Genomic DNA, 19,676 nt, shown 5'->3' on the forward strand with positions numbered 1-19,676 from the left:
ACCAGGAAGTTTGTCTTAACCAGGCCTCAGAGGACAGTCAGGCTGGTTTGCCCTTTGCCCACTGTGATTAAGAGACAATGGTTTTTGATGCTTTCAACACTCAGATATAAACCGGGAACCGGGAATATCACTTTTGCTGCAGATCTCGGCTGTCCTCCCGTCCCCCAAGGTAGTTCACCATCTTTGCTACATTCGTGCTATTCGTAGAGAATTAGAATTTCCCTGCAGTGTGTATGCGATTTCAGGGGAAATCGGGTTTGAGCAAAGGCTCAACTGTGCCTAGTTATGTAGTGAAAGCCTTGGGGCTTTTCAAGAGGAGGAAAGATGTGGATCCGAGAGGAACTTGTTCTTTCTTAATCTGGGAAGTTCAATGTCTAGCAGGCTTTGATTGTATCAGTGGCCTGAACCCAGACTACACAGTTTCCATGGAAACATACACACCCCTCTCCTAAAATGACCTCCAAACACAGACATTAAAGAAAAAAAAAGTCTTGTGTGGCATTCTGACACTAACTATGATGTGAAAAATCATAGGTAATTTCTAAATTATTTGTTTACTTAATTTTTGTTTTAAAGACAGAATCTCATGCAGTTTAGGCTGGTCTTGAAATTCATATGAAGTCAAGGATAGCCTTAAACTATAATCTTCGAGGCTCTGCCCCTCAAGTGCTTGGATTACAGGCAGCATCTCTGTGCAGCCCCGGGTATCTTTGAACTCTCGACATAGCAGAGGCTGGCCCTGGACTCACAGAAACCTGCCTGTCTCCTTTCTTGAGTGCTGGGGCACTATGAAGTCTTCAATCTTAAAATTAGGCATTGGTTTGTGGATACATTATTGGTGTCCACTCGAGGCCAGCTTTGCATGCAGGCTGAGAGTCCCCGCAGTAGTGGTAGATTCCTCCCCTGCAGTCATTGGTTTACTGTCGGTGGGGTGGTGGTGGTGGAGTGACTACCCTTTGTGTGGACGGTGAGCACAGTGGCTTACAGACTGCATTGCACTGTCTCTCCCGTGAGATGACTTGTAGTGTAGTGTTTGACAGTGTGAAGCACCTCCCTATTAGCTTTAACCCTAGCATCAGCTGTCTTTAAGATGCCAGTGCCAAGCCTACATCGAGGTGTATTTGCTAGGGTCAACTGGGGTGGAGGAAGACTGCCAGTCAGCCGTCGGAGTTGCAGTCTGCCTGCTTTCTGCGCGGTCCGAGGCCTTGTCTTCCGGCACGAGAAGCCCCGGAGGTCAGGGACTCGCTCCGCAGCCTCTAGGTGCCGCGCCTGTCACCCCGCAAGGCGCGGACCCGCGTGGGCTACGGTCAAGGCCGGCCGGGCCCCGCCCCTCGGGGCGGCTCTGCGCATGCTCGGCGGTGAGGCTGGCAGAGCGGGCGGCGGCGACCTGGAGACCCCCGAGGGATGGAAGCGCCGGCGCCGGCGGAGGCGGCAGGATGCGAGGAACTCGGTGGGTGTCTGCAGGGCCAGACCCGGGGCGTGGGCGTCTCTGGCGTTCGCGGGGAGGGCGCGTCGGCCTTCGCGTCTTCCGCGGCGGCATCCGGGCTCCCGGTGTCTCGCGCGCCAGGCGGGGGTGTCCAGGCGCGCGCTGGGGTGGCGGGATGGCGGGATGACAGGGTGGCGGGGTGACGTGGTTTGAAGAGACCCCAGGGAAAGGTTGGTGGGTCCCAGGACCCTGGCTGGCGTGAGTTCCTCTGGGGCCAGCCCTGCACAGTGGTCCCCAGGCCTGGCGGGGCCTTGTAGGTCGCTGCACCGTGTGTGTCTGCGTGTGAGGCTTCAAACATTGTATGACTGTCTTCGAGTCCATCTATTTGACCCTCGGGCCTGCATCAGCGCGGGGAGTCGCCCTGTTTGTCCACGTCAAAGGGAGGCGGGAGCTGCTGCCTCTCTGGTTTTTTTCCAGGATGCTTTGAGGAAGTTGCCATTGTTTTCTTTTCTGAGTCTGGGATCTCAACTCTGGGCGTCTCTAGGTGAAGCCTCATTTGATGTTGTCACCTGGAGAACAGGACATACTTGGGCTCTGACTGCCAGCAGGCCGAACACTCTGTTTCGATGGTTTTGGAAGCCTTGCTTCTGTTTACTGCTGTCAGAAAGAAAACAGAAATCAGGATCAAGATAGAGGGATGACCTCCCACTGGCACACTGTCTTAAGGACTGTTTCTTGAAGAAAGAGGTTACATTGAAACACACTTTGAAGTAATTCTTAGACTGGCTTTCCTGTAATAATGTGCCAGAACTTCATGGCTGTTTTCAACAAAGGTACAAACTGTAAGTCTAACTTTCATTGAGAACAGACTGTCAAACAGGGTACTGTATGCGATGCCAGCCAGTGTCTACTTGATCCTCACAAGAATCAAGGGAGGCAAGTTCTTTTGTCTTGCAGTTGATCCCATTAGAGGCGCGCGAGAGCACACACACACACACACACACACACACACACACACATTGTTCACGGGCTTGAAGCAAGTGGACTGTCAGCCTATGCCACACAGTGACTTGTAGGCCAGTGCAGCTCACACAGTGAGGTCCTTTCTCTACCCTTACCCTCTGGAAAAGTTTATCTTTTCACTCAGCAATTCTATGTGTAGAATATTTCTCAAAGAAGTAAATTATGTAATTAAACCTTATCAGGCTCAGAGGATGGTTCAGTGAGTAAGAACACTTCTCCTGCAAGCCTGATGACCTGAACGTGGACTCCCAGAACCCATGCCAAGCAGTGGAACATGGGAGCCAGTCATATTAGACACTGAGATGGGAGACCGAGGCAGGGGAATCACTCATGTGCTCTCCTGCCAGCCGCACAGCACAGCAGCGGAGATGAGAGTCCCTGCCTCAAGCAAGGTGGGAGGGAGCAGAGGGTCCCCAGAGTTATCGTCTGGCACACTGACTCACACACATGTGTAAGTGACAAGGTATTTATTGTCTGAGTGTCAGATGAAAAGCCAAGAGCTAAGATGTGATTTAGCGGTACAGCCATACTGCTCAGTTGTTAAAAGTGTTATAGGAACTTGCTGTTAACTGGAAAAGCTCCTCCCCAGGAAGTTTTGTCCTCCCCACCCCTCCTCTTTTTGGGTTTTTGAGGTGAGGTCTCACTTTGTAGCTCAGGGCACAGGACATCATAAAAAAAGATCACCACCCCAGTGCCCCCAAACTTCAGTCAGTCAAACAACACGTCAGGATGCTGTAGTAAGCAGACAGAGGGTGAGCAGCAGAGGTACCTCAGGTAATTATACGATCTGCCCAGTGAAGGCTGCGCTGAAGGAGGAGCAGCAGTGTAAGGGCCTCTGAAGGGAGAAGGAGCTGAGCAGTTACAGTAACTTGGCCGACTTAGGTTTATTTGTATTTTTGAGACAGGGTCATACTAAGGCAGCCCTGGCTGCCTTAGAACTCGGAGAGCTGCCTGCCTCTGCCTCCAGGGTGGGTCCTGCATGAGTTAGGTTTTAAAAGGGTTGTGGGGAAGGGGAGGGGACTATAGCTGAGCTGCTGGTGTGTTGGTCCAGTTCCTTAAGCTCTAGGTTTGATCTGCATCCTGCACAAACTGGGCATGGTGGTATATCAACCAGGAGGTATAGGGAGGAAGATTAGAAGTTCAGAATCAACATCTGCTACATAAGTTTGAAGCCACTCTGGTCTTTATGAGACCTTGTTTAAAAAACCAGAAACACAGCAAAAACGTGTGCTTATGATGGTTTGCATGTGACAAATGGATTTCAGAGTAAAAGTGGAAACTGTAGGGCATTCCACAAGCTCAGCATGCTCTTCAGACCAGCATGGTGGCAGCCATGGACCAGCATGATTTCCAAAAAGACCGGGTAAAGGCAGGCAGGATGGCTACAGAGACTCGAATGTCTGAAGGCTGAAGGTGCCTTTGGGCTGAGGGCTTATGACAACTTTATAATTTGTCCAGTTTTATGCTTCCCTCTTTAAACATACTTTTGATGATTAGCTTTTGGCTGACAAGATGACTCTCTACTGAAAGGAAGCCAGCTGCCATATTGGAGAACACTCAGGCTGCCCAAAGACAGTGATCAGAGACTTCTCGACATGACCCAACCATAGAAGTGATCCCCAAAAGCCTAGACGTAAAAGGAGACTTGTTGAGATGGGTGAAATCACATGGGTTTGGAGAGGAAGATGAGGATTTGGTTTTGGTTCATGTGTAAGGTTACTGGAAGATGAGGTCTAGGGAGGAAAATCTGGAAGTTGTCAGCATATAGGTATCCCTGAAGCTGTGGGGAGGGCAGGGAAGGAAGAGCAGGAAAGGAAGAGAGGGAGGAAGAGACAGAGAAGAAATACAAAATATATGAATAGTTCCTGAGGTAGATTCAGGGTGATGAGATAGTTAATTTTTTAGAAAGCACTGTTACTGTTACTCATGCTTTGTGGTTTTGTACCGTGGCTGAGTGTTACATAATGTAGGACGAGGTTTAACATTGGCCATCTGGGAGGGTTCAGCTGGAGACAGAGGATGGGCTTCTTACACTCAAAGAGTTTCTAGCCTGTTTCACATATTCTTTTCTCTCAACCACAGGAATAAAGAAGTTTGCTTTCATGATCAAGGTGGTGGTTCATAGGTTTGGGTGGCAACATTGTGCTGTTTTTCACAAATGAAACAATTCCACCATATTTTATTCCCATTGCCAATGTATAGGTGGTTTCTTATCTTGTGGGAATAGCAAGAGCAATATAGCATTACTAAATGTTTTTTTAATATTTTCATAGGGAGGAAAGGCTAGAGATGGTTCTGTGGTCTACCTACACTGTTAGCTGGTTCCCACTTTGGTATGTTTTCTTCTTTCTGTTTCCAGGTTGCTTTTTAAAACATCACGGTGTAGTGTGAGCACTCAGTCACTCTCCTGACTCATTGGATGACTGCCTGCCCTTGTCTGAGCCTTCACAATCACACTGTGAAGGCAGGGTTGTATTTTCTAGGGTGGGTACACCGTAGTGAGCATAGTAAGTTACTTACTGCTGTGTACTTAAGAATTTATGTTTCAGCAAACATCTTTATTGGTAGCTTGCCAGAGGTAGAGTTCCTGGATGGGTGTAGTGAGGGAATAGTGAGCACTGTAAGACTCTGATATGTGTTCCCAAATTTGTCAGTTCTTAGCTTTTCCTGGAGCTGATTTCAGGATAGGCAGTTGAGGCTGAACCAAAAGTTGGGGTGATAGAACAGGGAGTTTGTATTCCCCCGAATTTAAGCTTGATTACTTATACATACATTGCATTATATCTAAGGTGTATAATATTTAGTCAGCTGTTTTTTGCTACATGTTAAACACTTGTAAATAGAAATAATTATGCCCGAGTAGTTTGAAATCCACTGCTTAATAGTATTTTATCAGGAATGATTAACTTTATTCATTTTATCCCAGCTTTTATAGGAATTGATTAATTTATTGCTTGCCAAAAATTAAATAAAACGTAAGCAAATAACAGATTATGTGTAAACTACATAGGCTCACGTAATTTTTAATTACTTGATGTAGAGTATTCAGACATAAATGTAGACTCATGAGTTTCTAACCTATTAAGTACTTTTCTCTCAGCTTCATATTTTATAAAGAAGTTTCTTTAAATCCTGTTTTGAGAAGATTAGAGGAGTGTCCTGGAATAATTAACTAATTAAGATGTTCATACATGAGGGGTAAGAAAATTGATTGAAGGCAAAGAAATATATTAAAATATTATTCAGTAAGCATTGGGCTCATGTTTCCTAGATGGTTATAACACTGAGAATGACTTTGGAACCACAGAATAGTCAGTTACTAAAAAACTTACCTTAGGAGGGAGTGCTAGCCCAGATGACCTTGTGGGAGCCAAGCAAGCATTGTGATGCTGATTTGAAAGCCAACCATAAACTACAAAACTGCTATTTACAGCCATCTTAATACTTGCAGGTTTTATCTAAAAAGATACTGAAAACAAATTCACCAACCTTACCAATAAAAGCAAGTTTCTCATTTAGAGTTGGTACATTTTAAAGTCTTGAGGGAACTTACCTTTTCCAGACATTTCCTGGCTGCTGTGATCTCTCCGGTAGCGGGCTTCAGATAATAGACGGTTAAGGTTTCTGAAATGTTGTTAGTGATGGCTATCTTTATGGAGAACCCAGTGAACTCACTGTGGCAGCAATGAGAAAGTGGGCGTAGCTGGTAGTTTGGACAAGCTAAGCTGATCAAAGCAAATGATGTCAACAGTCCACAGGGCAGCAGGGTGCACTGAGGTATAAAACCAAAGCCAGTGAAAAGAATAGGAATGGCTGAAGTGGGTTCGCCAACTTCCCCAGAAGCCATTTGTTGGTCCTGCGCAGTACCTCAGGAAGTGATCTTACTTGGAGCTGGGACCGCGGTAGAAGGCCATATGACTGTCCTTACAGAGAGGCGGACTTGGACACAGGCTCAGTTATGGGAGGGATACACATCCATGAAATGACCACACACAAGATGGACAGAGGCCAGAGCCTTTCAGCCCCCAAGTAACCTGCTTTCCCAGCACTTTCAGGCTCTGGACCTTTGGGATGATGGATTTCTGTTGTCTTAAGTCCCATTTTGTTCCCAGTACCCACATCAGGTGGCTTACAACCACCTGTAGTTCTTTTAAATTTTTTTTTTATTTATTACTCTCTGTATTTACATTTGAAATGTTATCCCTTCCCCCACCCCTCACCCATCCCCCCCTTCACATGTCTCCACAAAGGTGCACTCACTCCTAATCACCCTCTAAACCTCAGTACCCTGGCATTCCTCTACCATGGGAAAACGTGCTCTCACTGGATTAAAGGCCTCATCTCCTGTTGATGCCAGATACTGCCATCTTCTGCTACATATGCAGCTGGAGCCATAGGTCTCTCTCTGTGTGCTCAATGGTTGGTATTTTAGTCCATGGGAGTTGTGGAGTGTTTGGTTGGTTGATAATGTTGCTCTTCATAATGAAGTTGTAACCCATCAGCTCCTTCAGTCGTTTCTTTAGCTCCTTCATTGGGGACTCCCATGTTCAGTCTGATGGTTAGCTGCAAGCATGCTCAGCTGTATCTGTATGGCTCTGGCAGACCCCCTGAGGAGGCATCCATATCTGGTTCTTGCTAATAAGTACTTCTTGGCATCAGCAATAGTGCTTGGGTTTTGTGGCTGCATATGGGGTGGATCCCAAGATGAGGCAGTCTTTGATTGATCTTATCTTCAATCTCAGCTCCTCTATTTGACCTTGCATTTCCTCCTGTGGGTGTTTTATTCTCCTTTCTAAGAAGGACTGAGGCATCTACATTTTGGCCTGCCTTCTTTTCAGGCTTCATAGTGTCTGTCAGTTATTTCTTGGGTATTCAGAGCTTTCTGGGGCTATTATCCAATTATTAGTGAGTGCATATCATGTATGTTCTTTTGTGACTGGGTTACCTCACTCAGGATGATAGTCTCTAGTTCCATCCATTTGCCTAGGAATTTCATAAAGTCATTGTTTCTAATAGCTGAGTAGTAGTCCATTGTGTAAATGTACCACACTTTCTGTATCCATTTCTCTGTTGAAGGACATCTGGGTTCTTTCCAGCTTCTGGCTATTATAAATAAGGCTGCTTTGTCTTGCAAAGATCAGGAATCCAAGGCCCATTTCTAAACATAATAAAAGCAATATACAGCAAACCAACAGCCAGCATCCAACTTAACGGTGAGAAACTTGAAGCAATCCCACTAAAATCAGGGACTCGACAAGGCTGTCCTCTCTCCCCCTGCCTATTCAACATAGTACTGGAAGTCCTGGCTGGAGCAAATAGCAAAAGGAAATCAAAGGGACACAAATTGGAAAGGAAGAAGTAAAAACATCACTATTTGCAGATGACATGATAGTGTACTTAAGCGACCCCACAACTTCCACCAGAGAACTCCTACAGATGATAAACAAGTTCAGCAAAGTGGCTGGATATAAAATTAACTCAAAAAAAAAAAAAAATCAGTAGCCTTCCTATATTCAAAGGACAAACATGTGGAGAAAGAAATTAGGGAAAAGATACCCTTCATAATAGTCACAAAAACTATGAAATACCTTGGTGTGACTCTAACTAAACAAGTAAAAGATCAATATGGCAAGAACTTCAAATTTCTGAAGAAGGAAATTGAAGAAGATCTCAGAAGATGGAAAGATCTCCCATGCTCATGGATTGGAAGGATCAACATTGTAAAAATGGCCATTTACCAAAAGCAATCTACAGATTTAATGCAATCCTGATCAAAATCCAACTCAGTTCTTCATAGAGTTGGAAAGAGAAATTTGCAAATTCATCTGGACTAACAAAATACCTAGGATAGTGCAATCTATTCTCAACAATGAAAGAAGTTCCAGGGTAATCATTATCCCTGACCTCAAGCTATATTACAAATCAATTGTGATAAAAAACGTGTATTGGTACAAAGATAGGGAGATAGATCAATGGAACAGAATTGAAGCCCCAGAAATGAACCCACATACCTATGGTCACTTGATCTTTAACAAAGGAGGTAAAAACATTCAATGGATAAAGGACAGCATCTTCAACAAATGGCGTTGGTTCAACTGGCAGTCAGCTTGCAGAAAAATGTAAATAGACCCTCTCTTATCTCCTTGTACAAAGAAAATTCCAAGACTTTTAACATGAAGGGGTGTTGAATTTTGTCAAATGCTTCCTCAGAATCTAGTAAGATGACCATGTGGTTTTGTTCTTTGAGTTTGTTTAAAGGGTGGATTACATTGATAGATTTCTGTATATTAAACCATCCCTGCATCCCAGGAATGAAGCCTACTTGATCACAGTGAATGATCATTTTGGTATGTTCTTGGATTCGGTTTGCAAGGATTTTGTTGAGTATTTTTGCATCAATGTTCATAAGTGAGATTGGTCTGAAGTTCTTCTTCCTTATAGGGTCTTTGTGTGGTTTAGGAATGAGGGTTATTGTAGCCTCAAAAAATGAGTTAGGTAGTATTCCATCTGATTCTATCTTGTGGAATAGTTTGGAGAGTATTGGTGTTATGTCCGCAATAAATGTCTGATAAAATTCTGTACTGAACCCATCTGGACCTGGGCTTTTTTTGGTTGGGAGGCTTTTGATGACTGCTTCTATTTCTTTAGGTGTTATGGGATTATTTAGATAGTTTACCTGGTCCTGGTTTAACTTTAGGATCTTGTATCTGTCTATGAATTCATCCATTTCCTCCAGATTTTCCAGCTTTGTTGAGTATAGGCTTTTGTAGTAGGATCTGATGATTTCTTGAATTTCCTTAGTTTCAGTAGTTATTTCTCCACTTTCCTTTTTGATTTTTGTTAATTTGGATACTCTTTCTTTGCCCTCTAGTTAGTCTGGCTAAGGGTTTATCAATCTTATTAATTTTCTCAAAGAACCAGCTCTTGGTTTTGTTGATTCTTTGGATGGTTCTTTTTGTTTCTATTTGGTCTATTTCTGCCCTAAGTTTGATTATTTCTTGCCGTCTACTCCTCTTGGGTGTATCTGCTTCCTTTTGTTCTAGAGCTTTCAATTGTGCAGTCAGGTTGCTAGTGTATGCTCTCTCTTTTTGGAAGCACTCAGAGCTATGAGTTTTCCTCTCAGTACTGCTTTCATTGCATCCCATATGTTTGGGTATGTCGTGTTTTCATTTTCATTGAATTCTAGAAAATCCTTAATTTCTTTCTTTATTTCTTCTTTGTCCCTGCTATCGTTTAATAGAGCATTATTTAGTTTCCATGTGTATATGGGTTTTTTGTTGTCTTTGTTGTTATTAAAGACCAGCCTTAGACCATGGTGATCTGAAAGGATGCATGGAAGTATTTCAATCTTCTTATATCGATTGAGGCTCGTTCTGTGTCCAATTATATGGTCAATTTTCGAGAAGGTGCCATGATGTGCTGAGAAGAAGGTGTATTCTTTTGTTTTAGGATGATATGTTCTGTAGAGATCTCTTAATTCCAATTGGTTCAAAACCTCTGCAAGTTTTACAGTGCCCTTGTTCAGTTTCTGTTTCCATAATCTGTCCATTGGTGAGAGTGGGGTATTAAAGTCTCCCACTATTATTGTGTGGGGTGAAATGTATTTTTTGAGCTTTATTAGGGTTTCTTTTATGAATATGGGTGCTTTTGTATTTGGAGCATATATGTTAAGGATTGAGAGTTCCTCCTGACAGATTTCCCCTGTAATGAGTAAAAACTGTCCTTCCTTATCTTTTTTGATAACTTTTGGTTGGAAATTTACTTTATTTGATATTAGAATAGTCACTCCAGCTCGTTTGCTTGGAAGTTTTTTTCCCATCCTTTTATTCTGAGATAGTGTCTGTCTTTGTCTCTGAGATGAGTTTCCTGTATGCAGCAAAATGCTGGGTTTTGTTTATTTATCCAGTCTGATAGCCTATATATTTTTATTGGGGAGTTGAGTCCATTTATGTTAATAGATATCAAGGAATAGTGGTTGCTGTTTCCTGCTATTCTTGCTTTTGTAGGTTGAATTGTGCCTGTGTCTCTTTCTTCTTTTGGTTTTCTTGCTTAGGAGTTTTCTTGTTTTTAATAGAATGTAGTTCTCCTCGTTGTATTGGGTTTTCCACCTATAATTCGTTGTAGTGCTGGGTTTGTGGTCAGATATTGTGTAAATTTAGTTTTGTCTTGGAATATCTTTATCTCTCCATCTATGATGATTGATAGTTTTGCTGGGTATAGCAGCTTGGGCTGGCACTTGTGCTCTCTTAGTGTCTGCATGATGTCTGTCCAGGCTCTTCTACCTTTCATAGTCTCTGTTGAGAAATCAGGTGTGATTCTGATTGGTCTGCCTTTATATGTTACATGACCTTTTTCCCTTACTGCTTTTTGTATTCTTTCTTTGCTTTGGGCACTTGGTGTTTTGACTATTATGTGTTGGGAGGAATTTCTTTTCTGGTCCACTCTATTTGAAGTTCTGAAGGCTTCTTTTATACTCGTGGTCACCTCATTCTTGAGGGTAGGGAAGTTTTCTTCTACGATTTTGTTGAAGATATTTACTGTGCCTCTTAGTTGATACTCTTCTCCCTCTTCTATTCCTATTATCCTTAGGTTCGGTCTTCTCATTGTGTCCTGGATTTCCTGGACATTTGGGTTAGGAACTTTTTGGTTTTTGCATCTTCTCTGACTGTTTTGTCTATGTTTTCAATGTTGTCTTCGGCCCCCGAGATTCTCCCATCTCTTGTAGTCTGTTGGAAATGGTTGCATCTGTGACTCCTGATTTCTTTTTTTAGGATTTCTACTTCTAGGGTTGTCTCTTTTAGTGTTTTCTTTATTGTGTCCATTTCCGTTTTGAATTCCTTCTTCCATTCCTTCATCTCTTTGGTTCTGTTTTCTTCTAGTTCTTTGAGTTCTTTGAGTGTTTTTCTTGTTTCTTCTTTAAAGGCTTCTAATTCTTCATGCTTTTCCTCCTGTTCTTGTTTAAGGATCTTTATCATCATCTTGAGGTAGGAGTCTTCTTTTTCTGGAGTGTTTGGCATTCTGCTGTTTGCTGTGATGGGAGAGCTAGGTTCTAGTCTTGCCCTGTTGTCTTTGTTTCCCTGGGGTATGCTCTTTACCTTTTCTCTTTTTATCTTGTTGTCAGTGATTGGTTCTTGCCTTCCCCTTGTACCAGGCCTGTATCTCTGGGTCTCTGCTGGTCCTGGTGGCAGATAGTCTGAGTCCTGTTCTGCGCCCCAAAGTTGCCAGCTGGGAACAGAGGGCCCAATGCTGGTTTCCTGGTCCCTGGATCAGGCAGGGCAGGGGCGCGCTTTCCATGCGTGCTCAGCAGAGATCTCTCTGCCCCCTGGCTAGTCGGAACCCCTTCTCACCAGGCCTGTATATCTGGGTCTCCACTGGTCCTAGTGGCGGATGGTCTGAGCCCTGTTCTGCACCCCAAAGCCACCGGCTGGTCCCTGTATTTCAGTCTTAATGAACTCAGATTTATTAAATTTTTATTATAGTAGTACAGTAGTGAATAGCCACATGAAAATATCATTAGGAAGAAGACAATATTCTGATACTAAAATGTTAATGTTCGGAAGGATGTAATTTTAAGTACTTAAAGATGTCATTATTATTTACCTGTTCCAGTATGATTTGAAACTGGTCAGATATAGAAAATATATTTGATCATTTTTTTTACATTTCTTGTCCCGTGATCTTCATGTGGATCCAACAAGAAGTGTTTCTCTATTGTGCCAGCTTTTTCCTCTGTACTGTGTAATTCAAGTAATACATAAAGTAAGTCTCATTGTTTCTTTGTGATAATGTCAGGACTTGGGGGCTAAGGGGAACTAAGTACAGTGAATACAAATGGCATTTCAGTGTGTGTGTGTGTGTAGGTGTGTGTGTGTGTGTTCACAGAGTGAAGATATGCTTGCATATGTGGGTGTGCATGTGTGCCTGCCCAGGGGATAAATTCTTGCATGTGTGTTTAAGTGTGTATAGTGTGCAGAGAGTATACATGCTTGCATGTGTGTATGTAGGTATGAAGTGGAACTTGAATATCTTGCTTGGCTGTTTTCTACTTTATTTGTTGAGACAGGACCTTTCACTGAATCCAGAGTTTGTGATATTTTGCTAGCCTTGCCGGCCCCTTAGCTTGTTGCCCATCTCTGCCTCCCAAGTGCTAATATTACAAGGAGCTGCCCTGGCTTCCTAGCTTCTTTAGGAGTGTCAGGATCGGAATTCAGGTCCTTAAACTGAGGGTCCAATGTTTCATCCAATGAGCCATCTCTCTAGCCTGATACAAGTCACAACCATATGTCAGTTTTACAAGCAGTGGTTTAGGACCTTTTTCTGTTTTGTAGATATGGACGTGATGAGGCCTTTAATAAACGAGCAGAATTTCGAGGGGTCGTCCGACGAGGAGCCGGAACAGACGCTCCTGCCCATGCAGAAGCACTACCAACTGGACGGGCAGCATGGGATTTCGTGAGTGTCCCGGCTTCGCTAGCGCAGCGTGCATGTCTGTTTCCCGTCGCTCTGAGTGCTTGTGCTGCAGATCACAGAGACGATGGAAAATGTTGAGGAGTCAGACTCCTTGATGCTTGTAGTCTGTGAGAGAGGGACATTAGGCTCCTGAACATCATGGGGATGTTATAAACCTGTTTTGTTATGATCATTAAAGTCTTGTCGTAATTGTAGTTTAATAACTAAACACAATCACCTGAAATTTGATCAAAAGTGTAAACAAATAAACAACCCCCAAACAAGTAATTCTAGGCAGGTATTCTGGGTTCATAAGTTTGAATTTCATAGTCTTTTTAATTTTAGTTTGTTTCTTCTTGGTCATGGAAAGTAACTCTAGCGAAGTAGAAACTTCCAACAAGTCCTGAGGGAGTTCATTATAATATAAATTGTTATTTTACCTGAGGATAGCTTTAAAACCTGTATACATATTTTCGTCAGTAACCTCCGTTTAGGATGACAGTCACAGATTAGATGTTTAGAACTGTAATTAAACAGTACAAGTTGTTGGATTTTATCATTCAGACCCTGAGTGTTCTTGCCACCACAACAGCAAAGTATCCTATGAGAAAATTGCTATTCTATCTGCACAACACTTTCACTAAACATTTCATTTGATTTCCACAATAAATTTCTATGCTTGGTTCTGTTGAATAAAGATAGAACTGGAGCCCAGGACGGTGAGGCCCAGGACTGTGGGGCCCAGGACGGTGGGGCCCAGGGTGATGGAACCTAGGGAGCCCAGGGCGGTGGGGCCCAGGACGGTGGGGTCCAGGATGGTGGGGCCCAGGGTGATGGAACCTAGGGAGCCCAGGGCGGTGGAGCTCAGGGTGATGTTGTGCTGCTGCTGATTTGGGAACCATTCTTCGGTGTGTGGGTCCCTAGGTTGAATGTTTAAATCATAACTTACGATATTCCCTTTCCAGATTCATGCAGACCTTGATGCATCTTCTCAAGGGGAACATCGGAACTGGCCTTTTAGGGCTCCCCTTGGCAATAAAGAACGCAGGCATTGTGGTAAGCTTGTCTGTGCCTTCACTCCAGATACAGTCGTTTGTCTGCAAAGATGACTTCTAGGTGCCATATAGCCTCATGTAATAGAACCTGGTCAGGTGACATGGAGGTGGCCATTGACTGTTGTCCTGATACAGTTATGTGAACTGGAATCATCGTACCCAGCCCAGAGTGATGTGTACTGTTTTCATTTCTGTACACTTACTTATTTTAATATTCAACAACAATAACCATAACAAGTTCTCAAACCCAACAAACCTTTCCAAAGATGGGTTTGTCTCATTTTTTTGGGTTTTTGGGGGCATAAGTCGTTAGTGACTAATGTAGTAAGGGAATGGATTATTTTTACGGTGAAACTTCTTTAGTATCTTAGAGTCAGAATAAGTTTAGATGCAGCATTCATAGCTAAGAAAAATAGTTGAAATGAGTAACAGTGTCTTTTAAAGTCAAATATCAAAGGGTGTTAGAGACAGCTACTGTAGTGTCTGCTTCTGAGAATCTGTGGAGGCAGATTCGTGGCGGAAGAAAGTTAGACATAGCTGTTTTAAAATGGACTGGTCTCCATGGAGGGTGTAGCTGTCCTTCTCCCCGCACCGTGTTTAACAGGTCTGCATGTAGAGTGACCGTGGAATTCTGATTGTCTAAGTAAGCTTTGCCTGCTCTGTCTCCCTGCTCTAACCCAGACACTACTGAGTTTGGAGAGAACACACTGGAAACTTCTCATAAACCACTTTTTGAAATGATTATTTTCTAATTGTTCCTGAAACATGTTCAGGTTCTCTGAGAGTGATCTATAGAAGGGTAATAATCTTTTTTTTTTTTTTTTTTTTTGTCTAGATAGGGATGTATTATGCTGTGAGACATGGATACCATGGGTTTGTCTTGTGTTGAATATGGCGTTGTATTCTGTATTCTTTGCTGAGTGTCTGTATTCTAACACAGGCTTCAGTTGCAAAGTCAGCAAGGTAGCATTGTTGTCTAAGATGTCACCTGAACTAAGTTCTATGTACCAATGTTTTCCATGCCCGTGATGACTTGATCTATGGATCCAAAGATTTTTTTTGCATTGTAAATAAATTGCTCATTGACTCATTGCTTGTTAAGTTCACTTCGTTTTTAAAAATAAATGTTTATATCTTTGTATTTTCTTCTTCACAGCTGGGACCAGTCAGCCTTGTGTTTATAGGGATTATTTCCGTCCACTGTATGCACATATTGGTACGTTGCAGTCACTTTCTATGTCAGAGGTAAATGTGGACTCATTAAGTCTATTTGATTAATTGTAAAGTTTCATGTTTGCTTACAGCATTGTTTACTCCTGTATCTGTTGTGCTTACAATCCAGAGGTTGTATTTCCTTCCACCGTATGACACAGCTAAGATAATGACCATGGGACAGGTTAACTAGTCAGGATCTGGTCCCAGTTATCCCTTAGTGTTCCCATGGGTCCCACATCCTCAAGTCCCTCATATCGACAATGAGACCTCTGTCCAGCCTTTCAGATGCTTGTCATCTTCTGTGCATGCTCTTATTCCATACTGTTTCCAAATAATGACAAGAAAGGTAAAGCTGTGTATGAAGCCAGCACAGACATTTTTCCCATAAATTTTCCACATGCAGTTGGTTAGCCCACACATGAGGAACTTGTGGGTATGGAGGGATGAGTATAGTTTCTTTTTTCCTTTTAATGTTCATAATTGTCTGTTTGTATGTGATGTGTATACATGGGCACATGTTATAACACGGTACGCACGTGAAGTAGAGGACAGCTGTGTGGCTTTCACAATTTTCTCCATAGCACGGAGCCCTGGGGCTTAAACTTAGGTTGTCAGGATTTTATGGCAGGCACATCACGCTGGCCTCCATTATTGAAGATGGGTAAATGTCTACTGGGGAGACGGGTGTGCTCTTCCATTTAGTAGAAGAGGAATGGGAAGAGGTGAAGGAAGTGGAGGAGCTGTGCACACAGTGGCAGTTCCAGCTCTTAGGGTCCTCAGTGAGTCAGTTTGGGGCAAAGCTCCTTTAGTGATGGTTCCTGACATGGGCCGACAGTCATAAGAATAATAAGTCTCCCTTTAGCTTTGTGTAATGAGCTGCTTCTACTGGGCGATACATCAGCCTTTAGAAGTGCCTCAGATTATAGTGGATAAGTGGTCTGGACCCAACTCTTCCTTAAATGTTCTTGTAACAGCCTATGTCATTTGTGTCATTTAAATAATGGTGTGCACTCTAGAGAAGGAAACAGTGTAGAGAATAGAGAATAGATTCTGAAGATCACAAGACAGTGTACGGGACTCAGAGCCTGGCACCCTGTCACACAGTGTGGTTAGGATGGGGGAATCTTCACAACAGTGTACTTGGTAGTTTTGGGTGCTTAACATTTTTAAGTCAATGAAGCACTAGTACAGGGTTGTCTGAAATCTACAGATAAGAAAACTTCAGCAGTGGATAAAACTGTATGCCCACCACAGAGCAGTGATATTTGGAAATTTCTCGAGTCATGCTTGAGTACACAGATATTTACACTTTGAAAACAAATCTGCTAATGTACGTCCCTGGGTTCTCAAATCTGTATGTATTTTATGCTATTTTCACGAAATGACCTTACAGACCAATTTAATAGTTTTCTGTGTATGTTTGTCCTTAAATTTTAGGTTTAAGAAGTCAACGTTGGGGTACAGTGAAACCGTGAGTTTTGCCATGGAGGCTAGCCCGTGGACTTTCCTTCAGAGGCAGGCAGCGTGGGGGCGGTGAGCACTGGCCTTGCTTCTAATGTTTCTGCACTGAGATTGTTCTCATTTTCAACCGTTTTCATCAAATAAGACATAATTGAAAGCATGACATAGTGATGGGAATGGAGTTCATCTCTACAGTGGACACACTCTGCTTCTAGCTGTTTTGTGGGTTGAGGACAGTTGACAGGATTCATCGATCAATCAGGCAGTCTGACTGTGTGCTCTGTCCTTGCCCCAAGTCCAGTATGCAAGATGTTGTGCCTGGGGCCTGCCATGTTCAAATGACATCACATATTATCTGGCAACAGTTATTCCCTCCTTCGACATAACTGCTTTATGTTCTGGACCTTTTCAGTGCATCTCACGAAAAAAATAAAACAGAATTTACCAAAGAAGTCCCTAGAAGTTTCCCCAACTCCTGCATTTTACGTTCTTATCATTTGGGAAGTAGGAAGTGTACTTACCATGTGTGCAAATGACTGGAGGCTGGCTGGGTCGAAATACTCTGGCTTGGTGTGAGGAGGATCAGAGAAGTGGGAGGGATAGATTTCAGCGCTGAGGCATGAATGAAGGTCCCTGGGCACATTTGGAGACAGGCTCCACTTGGAGCCACAAACAGCTACTCCGAATCGGGTGAAGGCCTGAGGGTTTAAAAAGAAAGACACAATCAGTTATTCGTGTTACTGGAAAATGCTGCTTTACTCCAAAACTTCAACTGGCTCCAGCTCTCTAATATATAAACTTACAAAGGTAGTTACAAAGGCAGTATGCAAATTCCCTAGCTGCTGCGTAGAAGTGTCACCCCCTGGGGTGAAGTCTATATCCTGAGGTAGCCAAAAGTAGGAACAGGAACAGGTGTGGAGTAGGCTTGTGACTGGGCCAATTAGTATTATCACAAGGGAAGGCGTGTTGATTTCCCAAAGTCAAGGCAAGCTAACCCTTAGCTGCTGGGGGATGGGCATAACTCCCAACACCCCTAGTCTGAACATATTTCTGTAAACCTGTTTGATAAGCAGCTATTCTTACAGAGTTGCACAAGTAGGAAGTGATGTAAAAATCTTTGCCTTTAAGCTGAATGAAGCATGCTTTTACTGTCCTAGTCTAGTGCCTTACCGACTGTGACATGAGCTCCACAGGATCCCGATATTTGTCACTATCTCAGGAGGCACAAGGAAAATGCTATTGATAAAGTCCTAAAATAGTTAAGAAAAAAGAGCTTTGCTGACTGTTCAGAGCTCCCAGTGACCTGCCTGTGGCACTGTTTTCAGGAGCGTGGTCGACTTCTTTCTGGTGATAACACAGCTGGGATTCTGCAGTGTCTACATTGTCTTCCTCGCTGAGAATGTGAAACAGGTGAGTGCGTTTCCGCTTTGTGACATTGCTTTCTTCCGATGCCTTGTTTTTCACACAGTGGATGGTGCCATGGTTGAAGATAAAGGTGTTTCACTTTCGGTCATTTGTTATGTTCTCCCTCTGATGCTGTTGTTGCTTATTCCCACGCCTGACAGTCTATCAATGCTTGTCTGTTTGGGCTGTGGTACGGTTCACTGTTTCTTCATAATTTCAAGTTCAAGTTCCAGAGTTTAATGGGAATTTTAAGTCATGAGAAGATGAAGTAGAAAAGTTGCTCCCTGGGTGGTTAGAAAGAGAAACTGTCTTTTATAGCTAGAAGATGAAAGCCTTTTAGAAGCATAAAGGGAAGCACAGAAAAAGACATGGAGTCAGACTTTAAGGAACAGCCCGAGGCAGCAGTGAGCACACACGCAGGCAGGGCAGGCAGCAGTCACAGAAGTGTGGACTTGGAAGTTGTCACTCTTGGAAGAATTTCCTTCTATTTGGTGGCCATGCACATTACCGAACACACTCATTACAGCTCATTCCTCACCACCACCACCACACAGGTAAATGCTGTGGGATGACCTCACTGGTCACCAGTGTCACACTGAGACACTGGGATGACCTCACTGGTCACCAATGTCACACTGAGACACTGGGATGACCTCACTGGTCACCAGTGTCACAGGGCTTGATTGTAGAGGGTGTGGGTTTTGTTTCTCTTGTGACTGTAAGCTGATGGGAAACTTTCTTCCTCTGCCCTCTCCTGGTGACTTACTGCAGGTTCACGAGGGCTTCCTGGAGAGCACAGTGAAAGTTTCCAACGGCTCGGATCTGCCCCATGCCTGTGAGAGAAGAAGTGTGGACCTCCGGGTGTACATGCTCTGCTTTCTCCCACTTATAATTCTCCTGGTCTTCATCCGAGAGCTGAAGAATCTTTTTGTACTTTCATTCCTTGCCAACATCTCCATGGCTGCCAGTCTTGTGATAATTTACCAGTATGTGATTAGGGTAAGTGTGCTTTCTGGTAACCAAACTGTGTTCCCACGTGGGTAAAGCTTTCTTTGCAGGTGAGATTTGTGATGCCGAGAGACCTGTTCCACACATGTGGCACACGGATAGGCCATAAACATTGATTTCCCTTCAGGATGTAATGTTAAAGCATGAAGTAGGTGCTAAGATGTTGTCTGGTTTTAACACTGATGATGATGATGTTGTGGGTTTGAATCACTGTCTCCAAGCATCTCGTCTTTCCTGTTAGAGCTCCTGTGAGATTTAGGATTGCGCTCTTACTCAGCCTCCTGAGGCTCAGCTCATTGAGTTATTGGGCTTGTGCTTTTGAGATCTGAGCCCGTCACAAGGACGGGTGTGTATATAATTCTCTAAGCTTGGTGCTTGCTGCCACAGCACAAGTTTGTGACGCCTTTGTTTGAATACCTTACAGTAATGAAGTCATGAGAACTGAGGTCACTCTTTGAAGTCTCAGGACTCAATTCAGTTACATCAGGCAGAGACAAGTGACCTCAAGAAAGTTGAGGATCACTGTGTTATCTCCTCATGATCTAATCAATTAAATGTATTACTTCTAAGATAATCCTAACATCTCCCATTATCAGCTTAGACACACTCTTGCTGTGTCTGCTTCATTTTTTACT

General features: G+C 43.3%; 1 protein-coding gene across 1 annotated transcript in view; it reads left to right on the plus strand.

Moving 5' to 3' along the window:
- Positions 1-1,366: 1,366 nt before the first annotated feature.
- The window catches only part of SLC36A4 (solute carrier family 36 member 4), a 31,698-nt gene continuing 13,388 nt past the window's right edge, over positions 1,367-19,676 (plus strand). Inside the window, exons 1-7 of the mRNA XM_080929832.1 lie at positions 1,367-1,450; positions 12,778-12,901; positions 13,864-13,954; positions 15,110-15,198; positions 16,606-16,701; positions 17,955-18,039; positions 18,805-19,032. Coding sequence (XP_080785958.1) covers positions 1,405-1,450; positions 12,778-12,901; positions 13,864-13,954; positions 15,110-15,198; positions 16,606-16,701; positions 17,955-18,039; positions 18,805-19,032 — 759 coding nt within the window. The 5' untranslated portion in view covers positions 1,367-1,404. The remainder of the gene's footprint in view (positions 1,451-12,777; positions 12,902-13,863; positions 13,955-15,109; positions 15,199-16,605; positions 16,702-17,954; positions 18,040-18,804; positions 19,033-19,676) is intronic.

The sequence above is a fragment of the Micromys minutus genome, assembly GCF_963924665.1.
Source record: "Micromys minutus genome assembly, chromosome: 16".
NCBI classification, from domain to species: Eukaryota; Metazoa; Chordata; class Mammalia; order Rodentia; family Muridae; genus Micromys; species Micromys minutus.